The 22,273-nt window shown below is 45.6% G+C and overlaps 1 protein-coding gene across 5 annotated transcripts in view; it reads left to right on the top strand.

The window, feature by feature from the left end:
• The window catches only part of RCAN1 (regulator of calcineurin 1), a 94,788-nt gene extending 72,755 nt beyond the window's left edge, over positions 1 to 22,033 (top strand). For 3 of the 5 annotated variants that reach the window (XM_049104791.1, XM_049104792.1, XM_025450030.3), the window contains exons 2-4: positions 14,157 to 14,330; positions 17,287 to 17,446; positions 20,243 to 22,033. In XM_049104791.1, coding sequence (XP_048960748.1) covers positions 14,157 to 14,330; positions 17,287 to 17,446; positions 20,243 to 20,415 — 507 coding nt within the window. In that variant the 3' untranslated portion in view covers positions 20,416 to 22,033. Of the gene's footprint in view, positions 1 to 10,927; positions 11,346 to 12,725; positions 12,765 to 14,156; positions 14,331 to 17,286; positions 17,447 to 20,242 lie in introns of those variants that run through there. The other 2 variants (XM_025450032.3, XM_025450033.3) reach the window with 2 other exon arrangements.
• The last annotated feature ends 240 nt before the right edge of the window (positions 22,034 to 22,273 follow it).

Genomic DNA, 22,273 nt, shown 5'->3' with positions numbered 1-22,273 from the left:
AGGAAAACATCACAATCTTCTACTAACACATGTATTTTTTTCTTTTCACCAAAATGGATCACAGCAGTAGACATTGCTTTGTAATCTGCTTTTTTTCTCTTAACAGCAAGTTGTGAACATCTTTATGGTGTCATTGGTTAGTTTTCACCTCCGTAGTATGGGAGGCTCTGTAGTCTATGGAATGGATTTGGCATATTACTTAGCTGGTCACTGATTGAATCTTGAGGTTGCTTGGGGTATGTTATTTGCATAAGCAGCATTGCTGGAAATATGTTTGCATCTGACTCTTTGCCCACAGCTATATGGATTTCCTCAGAATGAATTCTTATGAGTAAACTTGTTGGGTTTTCAATTGATGTGGTTGATACTAAAAGTCTAAAACTGTTGAGTTTACTGCTTTTTTTTTTTTTAACCATATATATATTTTTTTTTTTAAGTTCCTTAACATGGATAGATGAGCTAATGATCTGGAAGGGAATCAGTAGTATTCTCATGCTATCCTGTTTAAAGTTTGTCCTATTTGTGAGATATTTCAGATGATTAACTTAGTGTACAACTCTTTGACCTTGGAACTTGTTGGTTCCTTGATCTTGGGAGTGATGGGTAGTTGGTTGGTTGGTTGGTTGGTTGGTTGGTTGGTTGGTTGGTCGGTTGGTGGACATAGTAATACACTCCAAGACCCTTCAGCAATAAAGGAATTGAGCCCCCCCCCCCCCAGCTGTCCTGGGCAATTGCCCCCTTGAGGTAGCTCTTCTGCTCCAGCTGGGGTTGTGCCATCTTCAGAACTCCCCACAGGATCACCAAGGATCCCATTGGGACATTGTAATTTTAGTCTTCCTCTGCTCAGTCTCTGTTTCTCTCTGTCCTCCCCCCCCCTCCTTTCCCTGGGTATTGAGTCCAGGAGCACCCCCCAAATAAATATCCTGCACAAGAACATCTGTCTTAGAGTCTAGAAGCAGCCTGTTAAATTTATTGGTTGGTTTGAGGGGTTGTGGGGAATGGGGGCTCAGCAGACCCCAGTGATTGATTACTGTATATGCTACGTTATTCACCTCTACAGAGGATAGTAGTACCATCATGATCTCCTTCAGCATGAAAGAGCCAGGGCAGCTTAGACTCTTGGGGAGGGTTTCTTTAAAGGATGAAGTCAGGCACAATCTTCCTAAGAGGTATTTCAACATAAGAAGATTGATCAAACTATATCGTAGATTTTTACAAAGGCAGCTTAAATGGTCTTTTTTTTTTTTTTAAGATTTTTTTTTTTTACTTATTATTAGAGAGAGAGAGAGCAAGAGCAAGGAGAGGGGCAGAGGGAGAGAGAGAAGCAGATTCCCTGCTGAGCAGGGAGCCCCACGCAGGCTCGATCCCAGGACCCTGAGATCATGACCTGAGCCAAAGGCAGACGCTTAACCAACTGAGCCACCCAGGGGCCCTTTGAATGGTCTTTTAAAGAACTGTCTTAAAAGCCTTACTCTGAAAATACCTGGACTCTACTTTCAGATCGTCTCTAACCCCATCTTCTAAGGCCACTCATGACAAAACCTTTCTCCCACCATCAATCATAAGCTAGTTCTGTAGAAATCTCTAAGTGTGTTAAGGTTCTTATTCTTAGCCACTCTGTCTGCCTCTCTGGTATGACCCAGTCACATCTTACTAACAATTTCTAAAGAAACCAACTGTAGTTTGTAGATGTTTGAGCATAATCTATAATAACCTATAATAATGTCTCTGCCATTCACTGGCGTTACTGTATAATTGCAGGGATGGAAGAAAACATTCAGCAAATGTCTAGGGAGTCACTTATGACAATGTGTTGTGCCTGCGAATAGCCAGAAAAAAATAAAATAAAGAATTGCCATGTGAGGAGTGACAGGCATGCTCCCTAAGTGTATTATTTGAAGGAGATTATGTGACAAAGAACATTCTGAGCCATGGGGATGGGCCGGGTGAGCAGCTTCATGTGTACCCCTAGCCCTCAATGTCTGGCTCACAGCAACGGACTAATCTATTTTTGATGACTACTAAATTAAGCCAGAGGCCAAAAGCTCAGATGCCTTTGGGGTCGGGAGCAATGGGGACATTGCTGGAGAGGCACAGAGTTTAGCCACCACTCCAGCCATACCCTTTGGCCTTCTGGGCCCTAAATTGGTACATCTTGTTTACCTCCAAAGAAGCCAGGTATTCTACTTCTATATGAAACCTCCCAGCTTTTAAATATTGACAACTAATTTTTTTCTTAAATGTTGGGGAGCTGCCAATTCACAACCAGCAAACTGACCTGCCAGTTCCCCTGTTCCGAGGGGACAGCTCTTCCATCCCAGACACTGTGGTGCAAAGGTGTGTGTGGCCAACTTCTAGTCACCTGACGAGAACACCCAAATTTCCCTAATGAACAAAGTTGGCTTGGTTGTTCTCTTTTTTGGTGATGAGTGCCGATACCCAAGTTGTGGTGGTGGTGGTGGTGGGTCTTGTTTATTCTGTGCTGCTACTTTATTTTTTTAAGTGTATTTTAAATCTTCACGTCATCCTCATGAAGACAGGATACACTTCCTCCTGCAACTTATTATCAGACTTTTAAATAATCAGCAAAGAAGGCAACATCAGTATGAAAAGACAGCATATGCTCTGGTAACTTCTCAGCTACAGACACGGAAACAGGGGCCTGGGGGTGGGGATGGAAATAGCAGGAAAGCACACACATGACACACTTTTCTCCTGCATTTGGTGAAAAACTGTTTCTGAGCTGACTCCTGAGTTTTTCGAGTGGGCGTGGCTATGAACTCTGCATAGCCAAGTTCTGGAAAACTGTGTTTTACATTCGGTTTTACAGATTGACGGATTTTGATCTTGCTCCCCGCTCTCCCCTGTCTTCCAAAACCTTCTCCCCTTTCCATCTTCTACTAATGTAGCCAGCTGTTCCCCCTGGGGATCGATAGGGTGTTGCAGGGCCCCAGCACTGTGCCAGGTTCCCCGGGAGAAGCTACTGGAAGGACACCTGGCCTCTGCCTCCCGGCAGCACACATCCTGGCCCGGGTTCAGTTGTGTAAATTCTTCCCAGATGAGTGTGGAATATAGCAACGAAAGGATCAGAGCTCTTCCAAGTCAGCGCTCACACTAGGAAGGAGAGCTCATACTTTGAGGGGTGTAAGGGATTTACTTGATGGGAATGAATGAGTGCAGGTCCTGGAAAGCTGTTGCACGCTGGAATGAGAGATGACCAGGTCCTGGGGAGTGAGCAAGGGCACAGACTGTGGCCAGCCCGCTCCCATATACTTCCTGCCCCATACACTTCCTCCCTCCGGAGATTTGTCCCCGCAGGATCATGCCTTTGCTGAGGGAGGCATCAAGGCAGAAGTTAAAATCTGTAATTAAAGCAAGGTGGGTCTGGAAAGGCAGAGATTACAGAGAGCAAATAAGGGATGATTAATTAGGGTGGCTTGGGCCCCAGTCATCTCTAAATAAACGTTACCTCCCTTAATCCCTGTCTGCTGGTCTCCAGGTCATTCATTAAGTAAAGTTCTGATTTGCCTATGGCTGTTTCTCCATCTTAAACCCTGTAAGCAGTGCGTTTCCAAGAAGTTACAGAGGGGTGGTTAACCTTTATGTACTAAGGAAAGAGTGAGGTAATCCGGAAACAAAAGTTAATGGGATTTTGAGCGCATGTGGAATTTAACAACCAAGGTGAAATCTTGTATGAACTCTGACCCCTTTTTTTTAAGGTAGAAATTTGAACATGCTCTTCTCCCTACTTTTTCCTAATCAACTGATTATTTCATTTTATTTCTTCTCTTTTTTTTTTTATGATCGCAATTTAAAAAAAAAAAATCTCCACTGTAAGTTTTAAAAAAGCATGCTTGCCCTTCTGCTTAAATACGTGGTTAGCAGCCTCACCACTGGGTTGGTTTTTGTTTTGTTTTTTTTTTAAGATTTTATTTATTTATTTGAGAGAGAGAGGATGAGCAGGGGTAAGGATGGAGGGAGAGGGAGAAGCAGCGCGCCCCCCCCCCCCCCCGCCGCCGAGTGCAGAACCCTAAGGGGGACTCGATCCCAGGACCCCAAGGGATCATGACCTGAGCTGAAGGCAGCCACTTAACTGACTGAGCCACCCAGGTGCCCCTAGCAGTTTCAACATTGTATCCATCCTTTTTGGCACTGGCATCAATAAGCCACCCATATTATTTATTTAAGCCCTTGACGGTTCTGTATTATCCCAGAAATACAAACTATGTGTACACTGTCTTGTACGAATCCATGCAAGCAAGGCATCAGATCCTTCAGGCTCTTCTATTTTTCAAATTATCAGAAATGTGCCAGGCGGAAGTTTAGTATTAATATCATTTCTTCTGTATTATCCTATAGATCCAGAAGATTAATGCTGCTTAAACATAAAGGTGATCTTCATTTAAGATGGTTTTCTTTTTAGGCATCATCCCCTGTCATGGGAGGACCACCACTTGCCCGTATTTTTCTAGGGGGTTCTGGTTGGAATCTCAAAGCCCATCTGCAGAAAGGTGACCTGCTTTGTTTTACATTTTCATTGAAATGGAGGCCTCTCCCTATGACCAAGCAGATTTTACCAGTAATAAAGCCATGCTAAAAGCAATAAATTCCTGAACCCAAATCTGGCCTCTCAGAGCCGGTTCCCTGATTACTCCTAAAAGAGAACAAGAATGGAAATTCCTTTGCAGAGCAAAAAGAACATTTTTCCTGCTCTCTTTCTTACGCTTGATGGTTAAGGCAAAGCTCAAAGACAATGGGGAATTTAATCACACTACTGTGTAGACAAATGGGCTCCATGGGTGTTGATCATGAATCTTATTGGCAAAAGATTTTTGAGTCCATCTACCAGTAAAAGCATTCTTCGTAAAATCAAATCTACACAACTTCAGCCCCACACTGGGTACCTTATAGAACATACCAGAAAAATAGGTATTTTAAAAAGATATAAAAAAGCATTGAAAGAGGTGGAAGTGTATTGAGTTGAATATGTACTTCCCACATGTAGAGGATTGTTGAGACTACTGCTGTGGCCATAAGAATCACTGGATTCTAGTAGTGTCCCATGGGTGGGACATCTGAGTCTAGGGTTGATGACTCAGTCCCTGGTGCCTGGGTGTCCTGTGGGGTCACCCAGAACAAGAACAGAGAAGGTACACTCAGGAACGGGCCGGCATGCTCTGAACACACATGTGCCTTTACGGGTGGCCCACTATGTCCTGTGATGGAAAGGAAGAGCATGGCTTTTGCTCAAAACAAAGACACAGGACACCCTTCAGTCAGGAGCACTGAGGGCCATGGCCCTTTGATGCCCTGTGGATGCTCTTTGATGCAATTTACCTGCCTCAGATGGGCCCACCCTAGGGCATCTCTGAATGTCACAGTTTTCTGCATCTCCAGGAAGCGCAGGATGAGTGGCATGGCCCCCACGTGGCTTACACTGCAATCAGGAGAGCGCCAGAGAAGAACAGAACTGGGATGCCAGGCAGACAACCATGAGAGCCCAGGGGGTCCCTGGGGTTAAAGGAGGGAGAAGACATTTAGTCAGGAGGGGCATCTCCTGGAGAAGCAGTGTCTGTGGTGGGCTTTAAAGGATGAATAGAGGTTTGATGGGCAGAGAAGAGACAAAGAGAGTCTCTGGCTGAGGGAAGTGAGGAGAGCAAGCATGGCCGAGGGTGTACCTAAAAGAGCTGTGGCCTCCATGGCTGGGGAAGGCCTCATGCCTCCCTGGGCATCTGCCGTTTGCTTAATTCTGAACTAAGGTACTGCATGGGCTCTGTTGTATGGAAGTCAGGTCATGCTCCAAACCCTGGCTACCATCATAGACAGAATATAAGCCAGAGTTCTTTCAGGGCTAAAAGGCTCACATGGCCTTGTTCCCAGCCACTTTCTCTATGTCTCCCTCCTGCAGCCACTTGAAGCTTCCTCCTGGGCCTTTAATGTGCCACAGTGCTTTGGTGCCTTTGGGTATTCTGTTCCCAGAACTGGAATACTATTCCCCAACACCCCGTGGTTCACTCCTCTACTTCCTTCAGATCTGATGCGTTCACATGTCATCTTCTCAGGGATGCCTTCCCTGGCTAGTCTCTCACTCAACATCTCCTTTTCCCAGGACTTCCTATCCCTCCTCTGTGCCTTTCCCCCAGCACATAGCACTGTCTAAAAACACTGCGTGTTTTACCCATTTATCTTGTTTCTCTCCTTTTTCTTTTCTTCCTGTCTAGAATGTAAGCTCCATGAAGGCAGAGTGTTTTGTCTGTTTTGTTCGCCCTTGAATCCCCAACACTGAAAACTCCTTGGGTAAAAGAACAGATCCATGGATGGGTGGATTGATGGGTGGATGGATGGATGGATGGATGCATGGATGCATGGATGGACAGATGGACTGACAGATGGATGCATGCATGGATAAATGCATGGTTGGATGGGTGGATGGATGCATGGATGGGTGGACAGACAGACAAACAGATGGATGCATGCATGGATGGATGCATGGTTAGATGAGTGGATGGATGGATGGAAAGATGGATGAATGATTGGATGCATGGATGGATAGATAGAATGGATAGATGGTTGCATGCGTGCAGGGATGAGTACATGGATGAATACTAAGTGAAAGTCTTCATCTTCAACCGAAGGAACAATGGGAAATCACTGAAGTTTTTCCAGTGGGAGAGGAATGTCATCAAGCTCAGCTTCAGGAAATTTTATGTTTAGTGGGAATCACATACAATATTGGCACAATAAAAAATTGATGACAGCGAAGCCAGTTGAAAGGTATTACAACTGCAGGAGCTGCCTGAAGTGGTGTGCCGGGAGTGCAAAGTGGAGGGTGGCACAGAGAATCCACAGAACTCTCCACCAATGTGCAAGTGGGACACTTAGAAGGGGAAGACATCCTAAAATGCCCTAGACAGTCCAGCCAGAGGGACCGAGAGAACAGAGAGGGGGAAATGAGCCACGATACCAGAAGGCACTGCAGCTAGGTGGGCATGGTTCTGTGGTTCCACGGAACAAGCCTGGAATCTGCAATCGAAAGACCAGGGTGAGTCCTGGGCCGTCTTAAAGTGTGCCCTTCTCAACCTCAGCATCATTAGAAGTGAAGTAGGAAGTAGAATCACAGCTAACACACAACTACCAGTTGTGTTTCAGGCGCTGTGCTAGGCACTCCGCCTTACATCACATTGTTTGATCCTACCACAACTCTGAATTTGATATTAATGCGGTTTACAAGCTGAGGACAAGGACACTCCCCTTAGTTAATAACATCTTTTAGGCCGGAAAATGATACAGAGGAATCAGAGTGAGCCCCTGTGTTTTTCCATTGTATAGTAGCGTAGGTTGGAAGAACAAAGCTCCACATTATAGAGAGAAGGGCTACCAATATAAAGTGACAAAGAATTCCATTATCTCAGAAGCTAAAAAGTCAACCAAACCGCAAGTTCTACTAGCATTCAAGATAAATGCTCTTTAAAATGACACCTTTTATCTCAGCCAGGTGTGTCATTCCCCACACCCCCCACCCCACCCCTCAATCTTTTCGCAGGTTGCCTCATTCTTTGCTCTGCTTTGGTTTGCACATCAAAGTCCAAACTCAGTTTCCCTTGCTGGTCGGTTTGTAGAAAGTTTCCCCGGTGGCACATTCTTGGCATAGTTGTAAACTCCTTGGGGTTTATAAGGACGGGCTGAGGTCATCCTAACTCTTGCCTGAGGAATGCTGCAACAGGAATAGTGGAATTCAACATAAATCTCCATTTTTCCCCCACTGAAAATAGAAAACTTCTTAGTGAAAATATGCTCTAAGTGCGTGGAGCCAGAGCAAGCAAATGCAAGTTAAAGAGATTCATTTAGGATTTTTATGATACGAATGGAAGAAATGCAAACCATCTAAGGCTTTCAGTTGACTAAAGCATTTCATCTCTTCTTTAACTTCTGGTGTCAGTGTTACTATTTTAAGTGCAAGTTTTAGTATGCTTTTCAAGAGCTCTAATGAGACATTAGGCACTGCTGTCTTCAAATCACTTATATCCGACTAGCAAACAAGAATCAAGAATGTACTTGTCTCCCAAATGGCAAGGGAGGTACATTTGGGAAAAAGACAACCCTTTTAATACTTGTTTTGGAAGAATTTTTATCCTCCATGAGGAAAATCACTATTGACAACGTAATTCTTTGGCATAGGACATCCAGAAATCCAAGTTCACGTATAATAGACACGCAGTAGAAGAGCAGACATTCCTAAGGAGAGCTGTCAGATTAGCAGAGGAAGGGAAACCGAGATGAGCTTGCAGCAGTGTTACCTCTGGGGGCAGCGACAGGTGTCTCTCCACTTGGCCAGCCAAGGCTGGAGCCCAGGAAGCCTGTGCTGGTGGGCCCTAGGTGCCCTTCTCCTGGTCCAATGCCCTGGTCGCTCTTGTGACCCGGTGAGTTTTGCCAGAGAGCATTCTTTTCAACCTCCAGACAGTTGGCCACCATTTTGAGCTCCCCTTCTTGATGTAAAAATGGGAGCCCTCGGGTTCAAAATTGGGTTCAAATGAGCTTGAAATCAATTCAAAGGCAGATACGGAATTACACATTTTATGAGGCTCCTGGTGGGGCAGCCTACTGAAAGATCGATCATGGATCGTCTGTTGCTTTGAGCAAAGACAGATGAACAGTCTTCAACACTATTCTTTTGTTGTTGTTGTTTTCATCCATATAATGAAACAAAAATTATAAATCCGGGGAGCACAGGACTCTGGTCTCAGAGGAATACAAATGTTTCAGATCTGCCCACACAAACTGATCTGGAACCTCACCTCATGATTTTAAAAAAAGAAGAAGATGGGATCCCTGGGTGGCTCAGCGGTTTGGTGCCTGCCTTCGGCCCAGAGCGTGATCCTGGAGGCCCGGGATCGAGTCCCACATCGGGCTCCCTACAGGGAGCCTGCATCTCCCTCTGCCTGTGTCTCTGCCTCTCTCTCTGTCTCTCATGAATAAATAAATAAAATCTTAATAAATAAATAAAAGAAGAAGAAGATGATGATGAAGACGGAGAAATTAGCCTCTTCTTCCTCCTCTGATCACATTGTAACTCTATTTGTGAAGGACTCCCAGAGAAAGAGAAAAGAAGAGGCTAGGGGTTGGAGCTGGCGGGGTGCTGGGGGAGGGTGCACCTCAGAGCCATCCCCAGCCTGTCTGGAGGAGGGGAAGGTGGTTCTGTGTCTTCTACCTACCCCCTCTGTTTCCGCTCAGCACCCCCACCCTCCACCGACACCTGGCATACCCACACTACCACCACCAGAGCCTGTAGGTGTCATGAGGCCCATTGCAGACCACGCTGAACAAGCAGCACACCCGAGCACACCCTCCCCATCCCCAAGCACCAGCTCACGTGACCACTTCCCCTCGATGTTTGATGCATACCGGTACTATTCACAGTGTCCCAAACTTTTTTAGAATATATGCATTTAGATCTTTTCAGGTTGGGAGTTATGGGTAATTTGGCAAAGCAAACACCATAACTGGTTTCTTACATAACTCTGCAGTTGGCAGCAAGGCAGCGTGCATTGAAATTAAGCAACACTCATTCATCCGAGAAGACTTTGCTTTTCCTTTTTTGGAGGGATAAATGCTCTGGTTTGTTTTTTCTCCATCGTGTATATTCTTTTTATTATTGGCTGACTTTAATGATCCTCTGAAGTTCATTTTTACATGTGAATGGCCGGGTTCTGTTTAAGTTTGGGAAGCTTAGGAGGTGTCTCTGTGTGCCTCTAGACTGGAGAGTGCTTTTGTAAGTAAATTGAGTGCCTTTAGGTGATAATGAAATTGGGGAGATTGGAAGGGACCTAGGACCCAGGCTGCCAAGGGATCTAAACAGAGAAAGTGCTTAGAACTTCAGAGTTCCAGCCTTTGGAAAGAACTGGCATCGTGCCATCCCAGTATGCTTCTCCACACTGAAAAAGTGGCCAGCTGAACTTTATGTATTTATTTATTTACTTAGATTTTATTTATTTATTTATTTATTTATTTATTTATTTATTTATTTGACACAGAACAGAAGCAGGGTGGGAGGGGCAAGCAGAGGGAGAAGCAGTCTCCCTGGTGAGCATGGAGCCTCAGGGCCTGATCCCAGGACCCCAAGATCATGACCTGAGCTGAAGTCAGACACTTTACCACTGAGCCACCCAGGCACCCCTGAACTAACTTTTCAACATAGCATACATTCTTCCCATTTCTTCTTCCTTTCCTATTAAACAACAAGGACAACAACAGCAGCAACAATAGCAAAACTTTGTCTATGTGTCTCAGAGCAAGACAACTGCCCGCAATGTTTCTTTTCTCAGCTTCACAGCCTAGATTCTCTAAAATGCTTTTGTATCTTTTTCTGAATCCTATAGCTGTTAGAAAAATGATCAAAGCCTTGCCTATTCCTAGTTCCCAAATTACAATAATAAGGTTTTTCCAGTGAAAAAAATCCCAGGATTGCTTGAGGATCTCTTCCCACGTTCCCACCGCGGAATACAAGCGGGAATTGGGACATTCATCCAGTAAAGTTCAATTAGGAAAAAAGGAAAAAAAAAAAGCCATATTTCAAAATGAGTTCCACTTTTTCTTTAAAAACAGGGTTCACTGACCAAGAAAGATTTCAAAATGTTTTCCCTAATACCCCAACACGAAACTTTGAGGTTTTCAGGGAATTATAGGGATCAAACAACTAGTCAGGACTTGGGTTTCCAGGTCTCCCAAAGGCCCGAAACTCCCCTAGAGGCTAATGACTGTTTACTGCTGGGACCTTCCTCATTTTTCTTCTGTAACATTTTCCATCTTAAGAAGGATCGTCCCATTCAGCTGAGGAGCATGGTGTCTGAGTGGCTGAATGGAATTACTACCAATGGAAACTATGCTCCAAGAGGGGTTGATAAAGCAGCTGCAAGGCAAACCTTGGCTGTTTTTTCCATCCCCTCCCCAAGCAAAGTTAATTAGCATAGGGAAAATGACTAAGGTGTTGACGTCACCTCTTTCCAGTAGAAACTTAGACTCTGTCTCTGTCTGCCTGAAAGCATGCAGGACTTGACTCAGGAATTTGCTGTCCAAACAGGATGCTCTGAAAGCTGTGCCTTTTTTTTTTTTTTTTTTTTTTTTTTTTAATCCCAGGGGGCTGGACTTTCGGTGCTTTTATAAGGGCTGGCTGGAGAAAGAACTTACAGCCTCTTGCAAAGGAACCTCACTTGGGGCTTGACTGCCTGAACCGCTTAGCGCTTTCACTGTAGGAAAGCAAGATGCACTTTAGAAATTTTAACTACAGTTTTAGTTCTCTGATTGCCTGTGTGGCAAACAGTGATATCTTCAGCGAAAGTGAAACCAGGGTAAGGCTTCTAAATCTAATGTGATTTTTGAGGGTTTTGCAAAGCCTTCTGTTAATTGAGACTATTAACTGAAATATTTGCAGGGGTGTGATGTGGCTGTCTTGTGGGTTTGGGGGTTTGGAGATAAGTCCAAAATACTTGGAGCTTTATCAGTCAAAGCTGTTGCCTGAGGAATTAACTGCGAAGGAATTTTGAAAGCTCTCAATATTTGAAAACATCCAGGTCCCTTGACCGACTAGTAATGCAACTAGTTTTAATGCTGCGTTTTTCATCCTCCGTAGGCTGTAAGTAAACTTTTGGAGGGAAGCTTTTTCTGACAGTGGATAGAGCGGTCCACTTTGACATCCAGAGATCAGAATAATTTAGTTTTATCTTAGGAAGTAAGTAGCATAAAGATGTTTGTATGTTTGTAGTAATTACAAGGGCCTGTCCTCAAGTTTTCAAGTCTTTCGCAGAGAAAATGCAGCCATAGCAAATAATAAAACTGGATAAATAACTTAAGTGCGGGGATAAGTGTACCTCCTGGGAAGCAGCTCCCATTGATGGTAATTAGTATAATTAGTCGTTTTAATTACTATGCTTTTCTTCTTCATTTGATTAAGATGTAAGATTTCCATCAGTAGCTACCCAGCTGTCTAATTGATCTTTAACAGTATCGTATATGAATGAATTCTTTGTGTTCTGTTTGGGGATGGTCTTCGTGTTCCATGCTTTATACTCAGCACCATATTGAAGCCTGTGAAGGTTTTGTGTCATTGTTGCTGTTTTTTTTTTTTTTTTTTTTTTTTTGTTTTTTTTTTTTTTTAATTAAATCTAATTCCATAATTGTGTATGACGCCTGTGAGCCGGGACTGTGGTGTTTGAACTAGATATCAGAGCACACTGTATGTATGAAAAGCCTACCTAGCCCATGTATTTCATATTAGCCTTGTGTGAGTCAAAACTCATTATTTATTTAATTAATCAAAGAGCGATGCCATCCAACAACTGTAATAATAACCAGGTATCAGTTATTGGAACAAATAAGATTATTTTATAGGAGAATGGTATCACAGTAATACGGATTTAGCAGATACTGTGCCTTGCCTTGTGTTCTGGTCCTGAGCCCTGACTTGTATTCTAAAAATATTCCTCAAAGTCATCCCCCCTAAATTCTGAATCATAACTTCAAAACGAAGCAGTTGGTCACAATGCCTATTGATGAGGTCATGCAAAATTCCAAATTTATGCCCATACTCAGTGCCAGAAACTTGCCCGTCCTCATGCTCGGGAGAGGTGGAGAAAAAGTCACATGCAGCCAGATGAAATCCTCCGCGAAGCATCTGCTGCGCATTGTTCTCATTCTTCGCCCCTCTGCAAAACCCCTCGGAAATTCTCATAAACTAAAGAAAAACCATGGAATCCAAAGAGGGGAAGTCTGTGAGTTGTTCCCACCCTCCCCACCCCCCAACCTGCCCAGTGGAGACAGGCTGGAGCTCAGGTCCTGTCCTGCCTGTGCAACAGCTGGCACCTGGAGATCCCATTCCCTCACCTCTCTCTAGCACCGAATATTCTTTTTTTTTTTTTAAGCACCAAATATTCTTGAAAATGTTCTCCCCTCTTATAAGCCGTCCTCTGGCCCCTCTGCAGACACCATGCTTTTCACAGGTTTGCAAAGAACTTGATGGGCCCCCTCCACCTCTTCTTCTGCGTGGATTCCCTTTGTAGAAGGCACGCTGCTCCCAGCGGACCCTCAGCCAGCCCTTTCCGCCTTTCACAGAGTTCCCACAACCTGCCCTCAGTCTGGAAAAAGAGACTCAGAAAGCACAATGCCTCCAAGCCCATACAGTCTCTCTGGAAGTTTCGACAGCCTGTCAACTCCCTCCCAGCTACCCCCACCGCCTCCTGCTGACACCCCCTCCCAGGACCCAGCACGGCAGGGGGCTCTCCAAAGAGCTTTTCCCAGAAGGCTGCTGAGCTCCCTCCTGAATCAAAGCCTGACACCCTTGAACTTGGGCATTTCCATTCTGAGAGCTCACGCTGTTTCATGATTTTCACTGGCCTTTGTAACACTGGAGCTAGAAACGAACACATGTGAAAGCCAGCCTGCAGAAATGGGTCCATTTGCAGAACCTTAATTTTTAAGCTAGTATTATTTTAGTGGGTTAAAAAGTAACAGACCAAGTGGGAAAACAATAGGGAGATTTCTTCTTAAACCTCTTCCTGTACATGAAGAAACACAAGGTTTCTTATTAACTTCGCTGTTTCCCAGTGCAATACAATTTTTCGTTTGCAAATCAGCCTTCGGTGTTCTTAAGCCCTAAAGAATATCCAATGCACACTGCAACACCCCAAACTGAGCAGTGGGATGGGAATTCACGGGGCTGGGGAAGGTTGTTGGACATTAGGAACTGCCAGACCGAGATGGGGGTGGTGACAAATCACCAAGCCAGACCTCCCTGGAATGTCATCTGTCTCTACTTTTTTAATTTATTTTATTTATTTTTTTTTTCGTCTGTCTCTGCTTTAAAAAGACTGTTTCTGTGACTCTAAGAGGTGTTTAAGTATTGGTACTTGTTCTGATTAAATGAATTTAATAAATCATACATTCTTACTTTCTTCTGAAATCACCCATCCTGGAATTAAAAGGGCAGAAAGAGCAAATCTTCCTCAGAGAGGAAAGGCTGGGTCTCTGATTTCTCTAAGAAAGAACTTGGGGAGTGTTCTCGAAATGATAGCAGTCCACTTCCTCAAGAAGAAACGTAATGGGAGTCGACAAGACTCCTACGCCGGGATGTTCTAACTCCTTTTATTTTTGCTTTTACTTTTCAGGCCAAATTTGAATCCCTCTTTAGGACATACGACAAGGATATCACCTTTCAGTATTTTAAGAGCTTCAAACGAGTCCGAATAAACTTCAGCAACCCCTTATCTGCAGCAGATGCCAGGCTCCAGCTGCATAAGACTGAATTTCTCGGAAAGGAAATGAAATTATATTTTGCCCAGGTGAGTTGGATCCATGGACATGCATGCTTCTCCCTCTCCCCCCTTTGAAAGGTAGCTTTTATACATCGATTATGTTATAATATTGACCTTTTTACGATATGCATTTTGGCTGCAATATTGAAATTACAAAGCATCTCCTATTCCATTCATTCTTTTTTTTACCATGTATCGTCATTCATGATCATTTTACCACAACATTAAAATTTTTTTTAAAAAGATCCTTATAACAGGCACATAATAGTCTCCCATGTAGATACTTCAGGACACATTTAGCCAGTCTTTACTAGACGTTTCTCTTGTTTTCCGATTTTTCACTGTCACAGGTAATGCTGCAACGAACATTCTTCTACACCCTTTTTTAAAGCATGTCTATGTTGTCATTTGAGTGACAAAAGCAACACGAGATATCGAAACAACCCAAGTATAACACAAAAGTCCCTAAAGTTGAATAAATAACGTTTCCCCACCCTCCCTCCAAAGCCTTCCCCCTAATGTAACCACTTTTGAAAATCTAGTGTGAACCCTTGCACACTTTCTTTTTCACATATGCAAACACACAGAGTAGTTCATTTTCTTGCACAAAACGGTGGGGTTACTACAGCCTTCTCTTTTACGTAGCCACGTATGATGGACAACCTTCCCAGTCAATGTGTACCTCATGCATTGATTTATTTTTTTTAATTTATTTATTCATGAGCGAGATAGAGAGAGAGAGAGAGGCAGAGACACAGGCAGAGGGAGAAACAGGCTCCATGCAGGGAACCTGACCTCCAGGATCACACCCTGGGCTGAAGGTGGCGCTAAACCACTGCGCCACCGGGGCTGCCCTCCTGCATTGATTTAAAACTCGAAGAATTCATTTTGAAAAAGGCTAAGTTCATACTCTAAATCTTCAGTGCCTCCCTATCTTAAGAAAACATCAGCATATGGTTGAAAGCAAGCGACCTCAGAAATGGTCCCTGACCTTGGTCTGAGTAACACTGGGTGAACCTTTCCTGCTCATCCAGAAGGTGGTTGATGGCGTGCAAGGCTGTGGGCCTGAAGACTCTAGCACTCCAAGATCCCGTGCAGCAGGTTCCCAGGGATTTGCTCAAGGGTCGGGGCTAATGACATGTCCCAGACGGAGAGCAGACCTGAATGGGTCCCCACTCTGTACAGGTTCTGAGCAGCGCCGAGCTCCGCTCCGTGGAGAATCAGCAGTTTGCAAGTGGGGGCATGTGCTTCAGCACAGGCTGCCAGGCCTGGCTGGAAAGGAAAAAATGAGTTAACCAGACAGGGAGCAAAGGCTAAGAGATCCTCCTGGTAGCAGGAGTCCTGGCCCCAGGGCCCTCAAGGGCTGTGAAGGGTTTTGCTTTTTTTCTCTTGCTCGCCACATGTCCAGCTCTCCCCTCACTTGTCCTCCTTCTTCCAACCCTTCCTTCCTTCCTTCCTTCCTTCCTTCCTTCCTTCCTTCCTTCCTTCCTTCCTTCTTTCTTTCTTTCTTTCTTTCTTTCTTTCTTTCTTTCTTTCTTTCTTTCTTTCTTTCTTTCTCTTTCTTTCTTTCGACACAGAGAGGCAAAGAAACAGGCTTCCTGCGGGGAGCCCTATGAGAGACTTGATCCCAGGACCCGGGATCACGCCCTGAGCCAAAGCCAGATACTCCCTCCAAACTTCAATGATAGGTGACCCATTGTCAAGGCAGCTCACAAAGTCCTATATGATTATAGAACGGTGATCCAGGGTCCAAGGGGAAGGAGCTTCTTGGATGCTGCTTTCTGATTAAAGCTGCAACCCCCCCACCCCCCCGCGTTGGGGTTCTGAGCTCCCAGGCCTCTGTAGGAACAGACCTGGTAGGGAGGCTTCCTGACTGGGAGGAGGAGGGCTCCCTGGCGCCCTGAGGGGTAAATTAGAGCTGGGATGCGCTGCCCCCTGGTGGCCTATGGGAGGCACGGGTTCTGACCTCGGATTCTTCGTTGTGAGTACACCTCTTTCTGCATTTGGTCAGGTTCTGGATAATTACCTAGTCCCGCCGCAACTTTTTCTGATTTACTCAAGTAAATGCATGCTCCTCGTGAAAATTAAAATACAAAGAAAACCGCAACTGATAAGAAAGATGTAGTGCCTTTCTGGATTCCCCTCTAACCACTGATAGAACTTCTAAGCCCAAACTAGCATCATGGGTTATTGTTTCATGTTATTTTTTATTTTTTTTTTAATCTCCTGGAAGGTGGATCTTTTTTCCCCTTCCTCGTTATGGCATCTGATTTGGAGGCCCAGAGGGAGGGAATTGTGGGGTACCACTGGATGGGCAGGAGTCCAGGGGTCCCCATTCCTGCTTTGGCTCCTGAGAAACTCTATTTTTTTTTTTAAGATTTTATTTATTTGAGAGAGGAGAGCACGAGCCGGGGAGGAGGGACAGAAGGAGAGAGACAAGCTGACTCCTCACTGAGCAGGGAGCCTGACGCGAGGCTCAATTCTAGGACCCGGAGATCATGACCCGAGCCAAAAGCAGATGTTTAACTGACTGAGCCACCCTGATGTCCCTGAGAAACTCTATTATCTTGGGGCTGTTGCTTAGCTTTTTAGAGCTTCTGTTATGTCTCTGATATGAGGAGCTGGAAGAAATGGATTCTGAAATCCCTCTGACCTCAACAACAGTGCTTTATTTTTCCATTTCTACTAAAACTGTACTATTTTTCCATCAGTCTGGGTCAGTGGTAATCCCTTGCCATCCCTGTGCCTGTGGGTCCCAGTCCTGGGAGGGGGCTCTAATCAGGTTAGCACCATAACCCGTCACCTTCTCCGTATAGACCGTATCACGAGCCATCCTTGAGCACACGTCCTAGGCACACGTTCTGCTGCCCAGACCTGGGCTTGTCCTTTCTCACCTGTCCTCCACAAGGTATCCCTAGGTGCCATTGCATCGCTTGGGTTCTTTCCTCAAGAAACATCCACCTGTGTTTCTTTCTCTCCTCAGACTTTACACATAGGAAGTTCCCACCTGGCTCCCCCAAATCCAGACAAGCAGTTTCTGATCTCTCCTCCTGCCTCGCCGCCGGTTGGTTGGAAACAAGTGGAAGATGCTACTCCCGTCATAAATTATGATCTGTTATATGCTATCTCCAAGCTAGGGCCAGGTAAGCTGTGCCCTTGGGTGGGAGCGGGGAAGGAGATGGTGGGAAACTGCTGGAGGGCCGAGACAGAGATGCTCACCTGCCTCAGGGAACAGCCATATCCTTGTGGCTAGGAATTTCATTTCTGGTCAAGGTGGTTTCATCCATTGATCTGATTCTCACCGGCCCTTTTAAATGTTCAAGAGAACCATAGAGAGGAGAGGAGAGCCCCGGTCATGCATGCCCCCACTTGGCCCCATTGGGGTGCTCCCCTGCTGACTTGCCAGAGAAAAGTAGAGGTTCCAGTCCTCTGATGCGACATCAGGTGTGAGTATTCAGGGAGATAACAGGTGCCCTGGCCTCAGTCTTCTCCACAGAATGGGTATTACCCAGTGGAGTGGTGAGCAGTAGAGGTAGAAAGCACTTCAAACAGTGCCTGGCCCATGGGCAGCGCCCAGTACATGATTTTTGGAAGCAATAAAATGTGGGTGGTTCCTGTCTTACCTGCTAGGGTGTGGTGAGTGGGCAGGTGCAAGGGGCGTCAAGTGGTTCGAGCGCACCCTCCTGCCCTATCCATAGAGAAAATGTAATAAATGCTGAGGCCATCAGCTTCTCCTTTCTCCTTGACCAGCAATCTGAGCATGTTCCTTTGGATTGAGGGTTTTATTTCTTGGACCATCAGCAGTTTCATGTTGAAAAGATTACATTTCTGAACACACTGCCCCGGCGGAAATTCCCTCTGTGGGAGTGAGCAAGAATCACTTTACTTACTGGTAATGGTGGCGTGAAGGTCAGGGTCAGGATGGCCAATCTGAGGAAACGGGAGCTCCTCCCAGCAGCTCCTGGCTCAGGCACATTAGCAGAGCTGACGGGTGGAGTCCACCTAGATTCTAGAGAGAAGAAATGGGACCTCCACCTGGGGAGATGACAAACTGCTCCAGAGCCAAGAAGTGCTGCTAGGGACAATTCTTCACATTCCAGAATCTACCACTCCTTTACAGAAGGCTAATTTGAGAAGCCTCTTCAGAAACTAGACATAATAAAACCCACTCACCCTTCATTTGCTTAACGGTGAGCTAGAACCACATTCTTATTTGGCTGTACTTTGCAAAGATTTTGCAAATGTGGCCCGATGCCAAAGCTTTCTGGATTGTGGCCAGTCCGTAGGTAGATAAGGATCCTGACCAACGTGATCTTGTGACCCTCCACCTTCATTCCCTCTCTAAGAGAGCTGAGACTCGCCCACCTTTTCAAAGCCACTTGCACTGATATTCCAGATAGAGAAAAAACTTTGCGTGTTCCCAAGAGTCCCCAGAGTAGCATGAGGCAGGTCCAGAATCAGGCTAGAGGCAAACCCACCCCAGCACCCCCAGGAGGGTAGAGCCAACTGAAGCAAACCCTCGTCCCCCTACCTGTTTAAATCATAGCATTTCGACTACACCCAACTTCCCACCAGTAATGATCCCCGCTCTATTTGTAAACATTAGTAAAACTAGGTGACACTCGTCGGGCCTGTGTCCTGTGCACTAGGTCAATAACTTGCCTTGCACTCAGGTAATCAACTTGGTGAGGTCAGAGTCACTATCATCGGAAGGTCACGGGGCTATGAAAAAGTGTGCCCATGGGCTCCGGCTCCTGAGTGCTCACAGCCCACGGGTTGGCCAACTGCCTCCCTCAGCCCTTAAGATGCAGCCAGACCCGCACCATAGATTGCTTCTCAGTTACAGAAGACTCATCCGTCCCACCCTTGCTGGGCCAGAGCCACCTGAACTGGACCAAACCTGGCCAAACTCAGGCTGACACAGAACTGCAGGACACTCCCGGCTCCCGGGGGTGAAAGTTGTCCTCTGAGAAGGGATGCTGCGGTCAGAAATGTTTTCGGAGCGCCTGGTTCAGACCAGCCATAATTACACCTCCTGTCCCCAGTGTGTGCTGTCCCCCCAGAGCCTTGAGAGGGGGAGGCTCGAGGTGGCCCTTCCTAATGTGTTTTATCCATGCACTGTCTTTGCCTGAATGCTCACTCCTCACACCTCGCTGGGGAGTCATCTGGATAATTTTAGGAGGCCCGGTGAACAGGTTAAGTGTAATTAAAAATACAGCCCTTGGGGCACTTGAGTGGCTCAATCAGCTAAGTGTCTGACTCTTGACTTCCACCCAGGTCACCGTCTCAGGATGGCGAGATGAGCCCCAAGTTGGGCTCCGTGCTGGGCGTGGAGCCTGCTTGGGATTCTCTTTCTTCCTTTCCCTCTGCCTGCCTCTCACATTCAAATAAATAGATAGATAAATAAATAAAATACACTCTTTCCATACTCCTCTTTTTTAAAAAAATATTTTATTTATTTGTTCATGAGAGACACAGAGAGAGAGGTAGAGGGAGAAGCAGGCTCCGTGCAGGGAGCCCGATATGGGACTCGATCCCGGGTCTCCAAGATCACGACCTGAGCCCAAGGCAGATGCTCAACCGCTGAGCCACCCAGGCGCCCCTTTCCATACACCTCTGTTCACAGTGTTTAAAAGCAGAGTAATACGTAATGGTGACTATATCTATATCTATTTAAAACTTATTATATTTATATATATACATTTTTATATTATATTTGTGTGTATCTATCTACATATATATATATATATTTTTTTTTTTTTTTCTGCTAAAGCCACCTAAGGAATGCCAATCCAGAGCAGATCTGGCCGTGTCCCTCAATCCCCACTGAACAGCCGCAGCATCTTGGCCAGTCAGACCCCTCCATGCTTTTTTCCCCATTTTGCTCGTGCCCTCTGGCCCCTGCCTGCCTTACCCTGTCATTTGTCCTCCTCCTCCAGGGGAAAAGTATGAATTGCACGCAGCGACCGACACCACCCCCAGCGTGGTGGTCCACGTCTGCGAGAGCGATCAGGAGAACGAAGAAGACGACGAGGCGGAGAGGATGAAGAGACCCAAGCCCAAAATCATCCAGACCAGAAGGCCGGAGTACGCGCCTCTCCACTTAAGCTGAACTGGCCCTTCCCCCAGGGGAGAAGAAGTATTCTGAATCACACCCACGGGGAGAAATCTTGTACTGTGGAAGTGGCCGCTCACGACCCGGGAGGTGACAGCCGTGATCCCGGTGGCAGAAACTCCAGTTCATGTTGCTCAGAAGAGAATCGGGGCTCCGACTCCTGGTCCTGATGCTGCGCCTCTGCCGGTGTCCGTGGCTTCCGGGAATGTCCTGAGCCCATCACTGAGTTTGAGGTGATCGCACAAGGACATTTGGGCACGTCTCGGGAAGACTGATAATGGTAGCATTCCCTACTTGTTCTTTTCCAGTAGGTTCTGTTTTCGTCAAGGGCAGCTTCATCCCTGGGTGTGGGGAGAGCCTTCTGTTTCCAGCCAGCCTGCGGGGTAGGCTCTCTCTCCTGTTAGGCAGAGGCACCGCGGTGCCACCAAGTGTCTGGGGCAGAAGCGTGAAAACGAGAATGAGGCAATGTGGGATTTGTAGTGTTTCATTTTCTCCCCCCTCATGTTCTAATGTTTGTGCATGTATACTTACTGATTTTCAGAACTAACCTTTGTTCGTGTATAGAGTTACGCCACTGTTAGTTTTACATCTTTTGGGAAGACGGGAGAGCATTTGAAAAATCTGTCATCACCTTTCCAGATTCCTGACTCTTTTCGCAACTGCAGTCACACGGGGAATCTCACCGGCCACACGGCCGCCCCGCATCCTAACCCCCCGCAACATCCACCCTGTGCTTTGGCAAGAGAAGTCGAGCTTAAATTCCTGTGTAGAGTTTCGCTTTATAAAATTCAGAGAATAGCAGTTTCACTGCCAACTTTCAATGGGTGAGAAATTTTAGTTTAGGTGTATTGGGTCAGACATCGGTTCCATTGATTTCTTTTACGTGGTGGTTTATCCACATGAATCGTAGCCCAAAAAGAAACCTTTTTGGTTTCTTGGCTGAGATAGTTGATTTTTTTTTTACTCCACTAAAACATCAAGATAAACTTGTAAATAAAGCTGATAGCATATATTCATACCTATTGTACACTTGGGTGAAAAATATGGCAGTGGAAGAGTGGTGTCAGACTATTACCCTACCTGTGACTTGTATGTCGTAGAAAACGCTGTTAAACGTTGGACAGGACTTGAATTCAAAGCATGTGAAGTGGATATCGTACACGTGTGGTGGAATGCAAGAGATGCAGTGCCTTTCCCCATTCATTCCCGATGGAATCGTTACAGTCGGTTAAAGTCTGTAATTTTTTTTTTCTAGTTGTAACGTGTCTGTCTGGTAAATAGGTATCCTATTTTGGCCTTACGATACCGTAACAAAATGCATCGTTTTGAAAATACCTAATGCCAAGTAACAGTGCATGCTTTGGAAATTTGGAAGATGGTTCCCTTTAAGAAGCAAATACATATTTGATTGTTCATATCCAGAAACTGACTGAATGTTCTCAAAACGCTGTTTACAGTACTCGGTGAGGTGGGGGGGCAGGTGAGGGAGAGATCGTTGCCCAGCTGTTCAAGTGTTCCTGGTTAAGTGCTTTTAAACTGGAGAGGCTAACCTCAAACTATTTTTTTTAACTGCAGTCTATAATAATAAATCAGCACAATATGCTCTTTACGGAAAGGTTCGTGTTTGTGCCGTTTTATTTCTGATGCTCCGTCTGGGAACTCTTTGAAGCCTGCAGTCTCAAAAGGAGACACATTCCTCCCTAAGTTTCTGTTTAGAAACTTCCAGTTCTTTGCCGCGGATGGCGGAGGGTAAACGTAAGGAGGAGAATAGATAAAACCGAATCGGGAGTCTGAGTATGTGCTGAGATGATACCATGACAAAAACACCACTCACCAACAAGACCAGCAGCCCCGC

Source organism: Canis lupus, chromosome 31 (assembly GCF_003254725.2).
Source record: "Canis lupus dingo isolate Sandy chromosome 31, ASM325472v2, whole genome shotgun sequence".
In the NCBI taxonomy this organism is placed as follows: Eukaryota; Metazoa; Chordata; class Mammalia; order Carnivora; family Canidae; genus Canis; species Canis lupus.
This window is presented reverse-complemented; position numbering and strand designations above follow the sequence as displayed.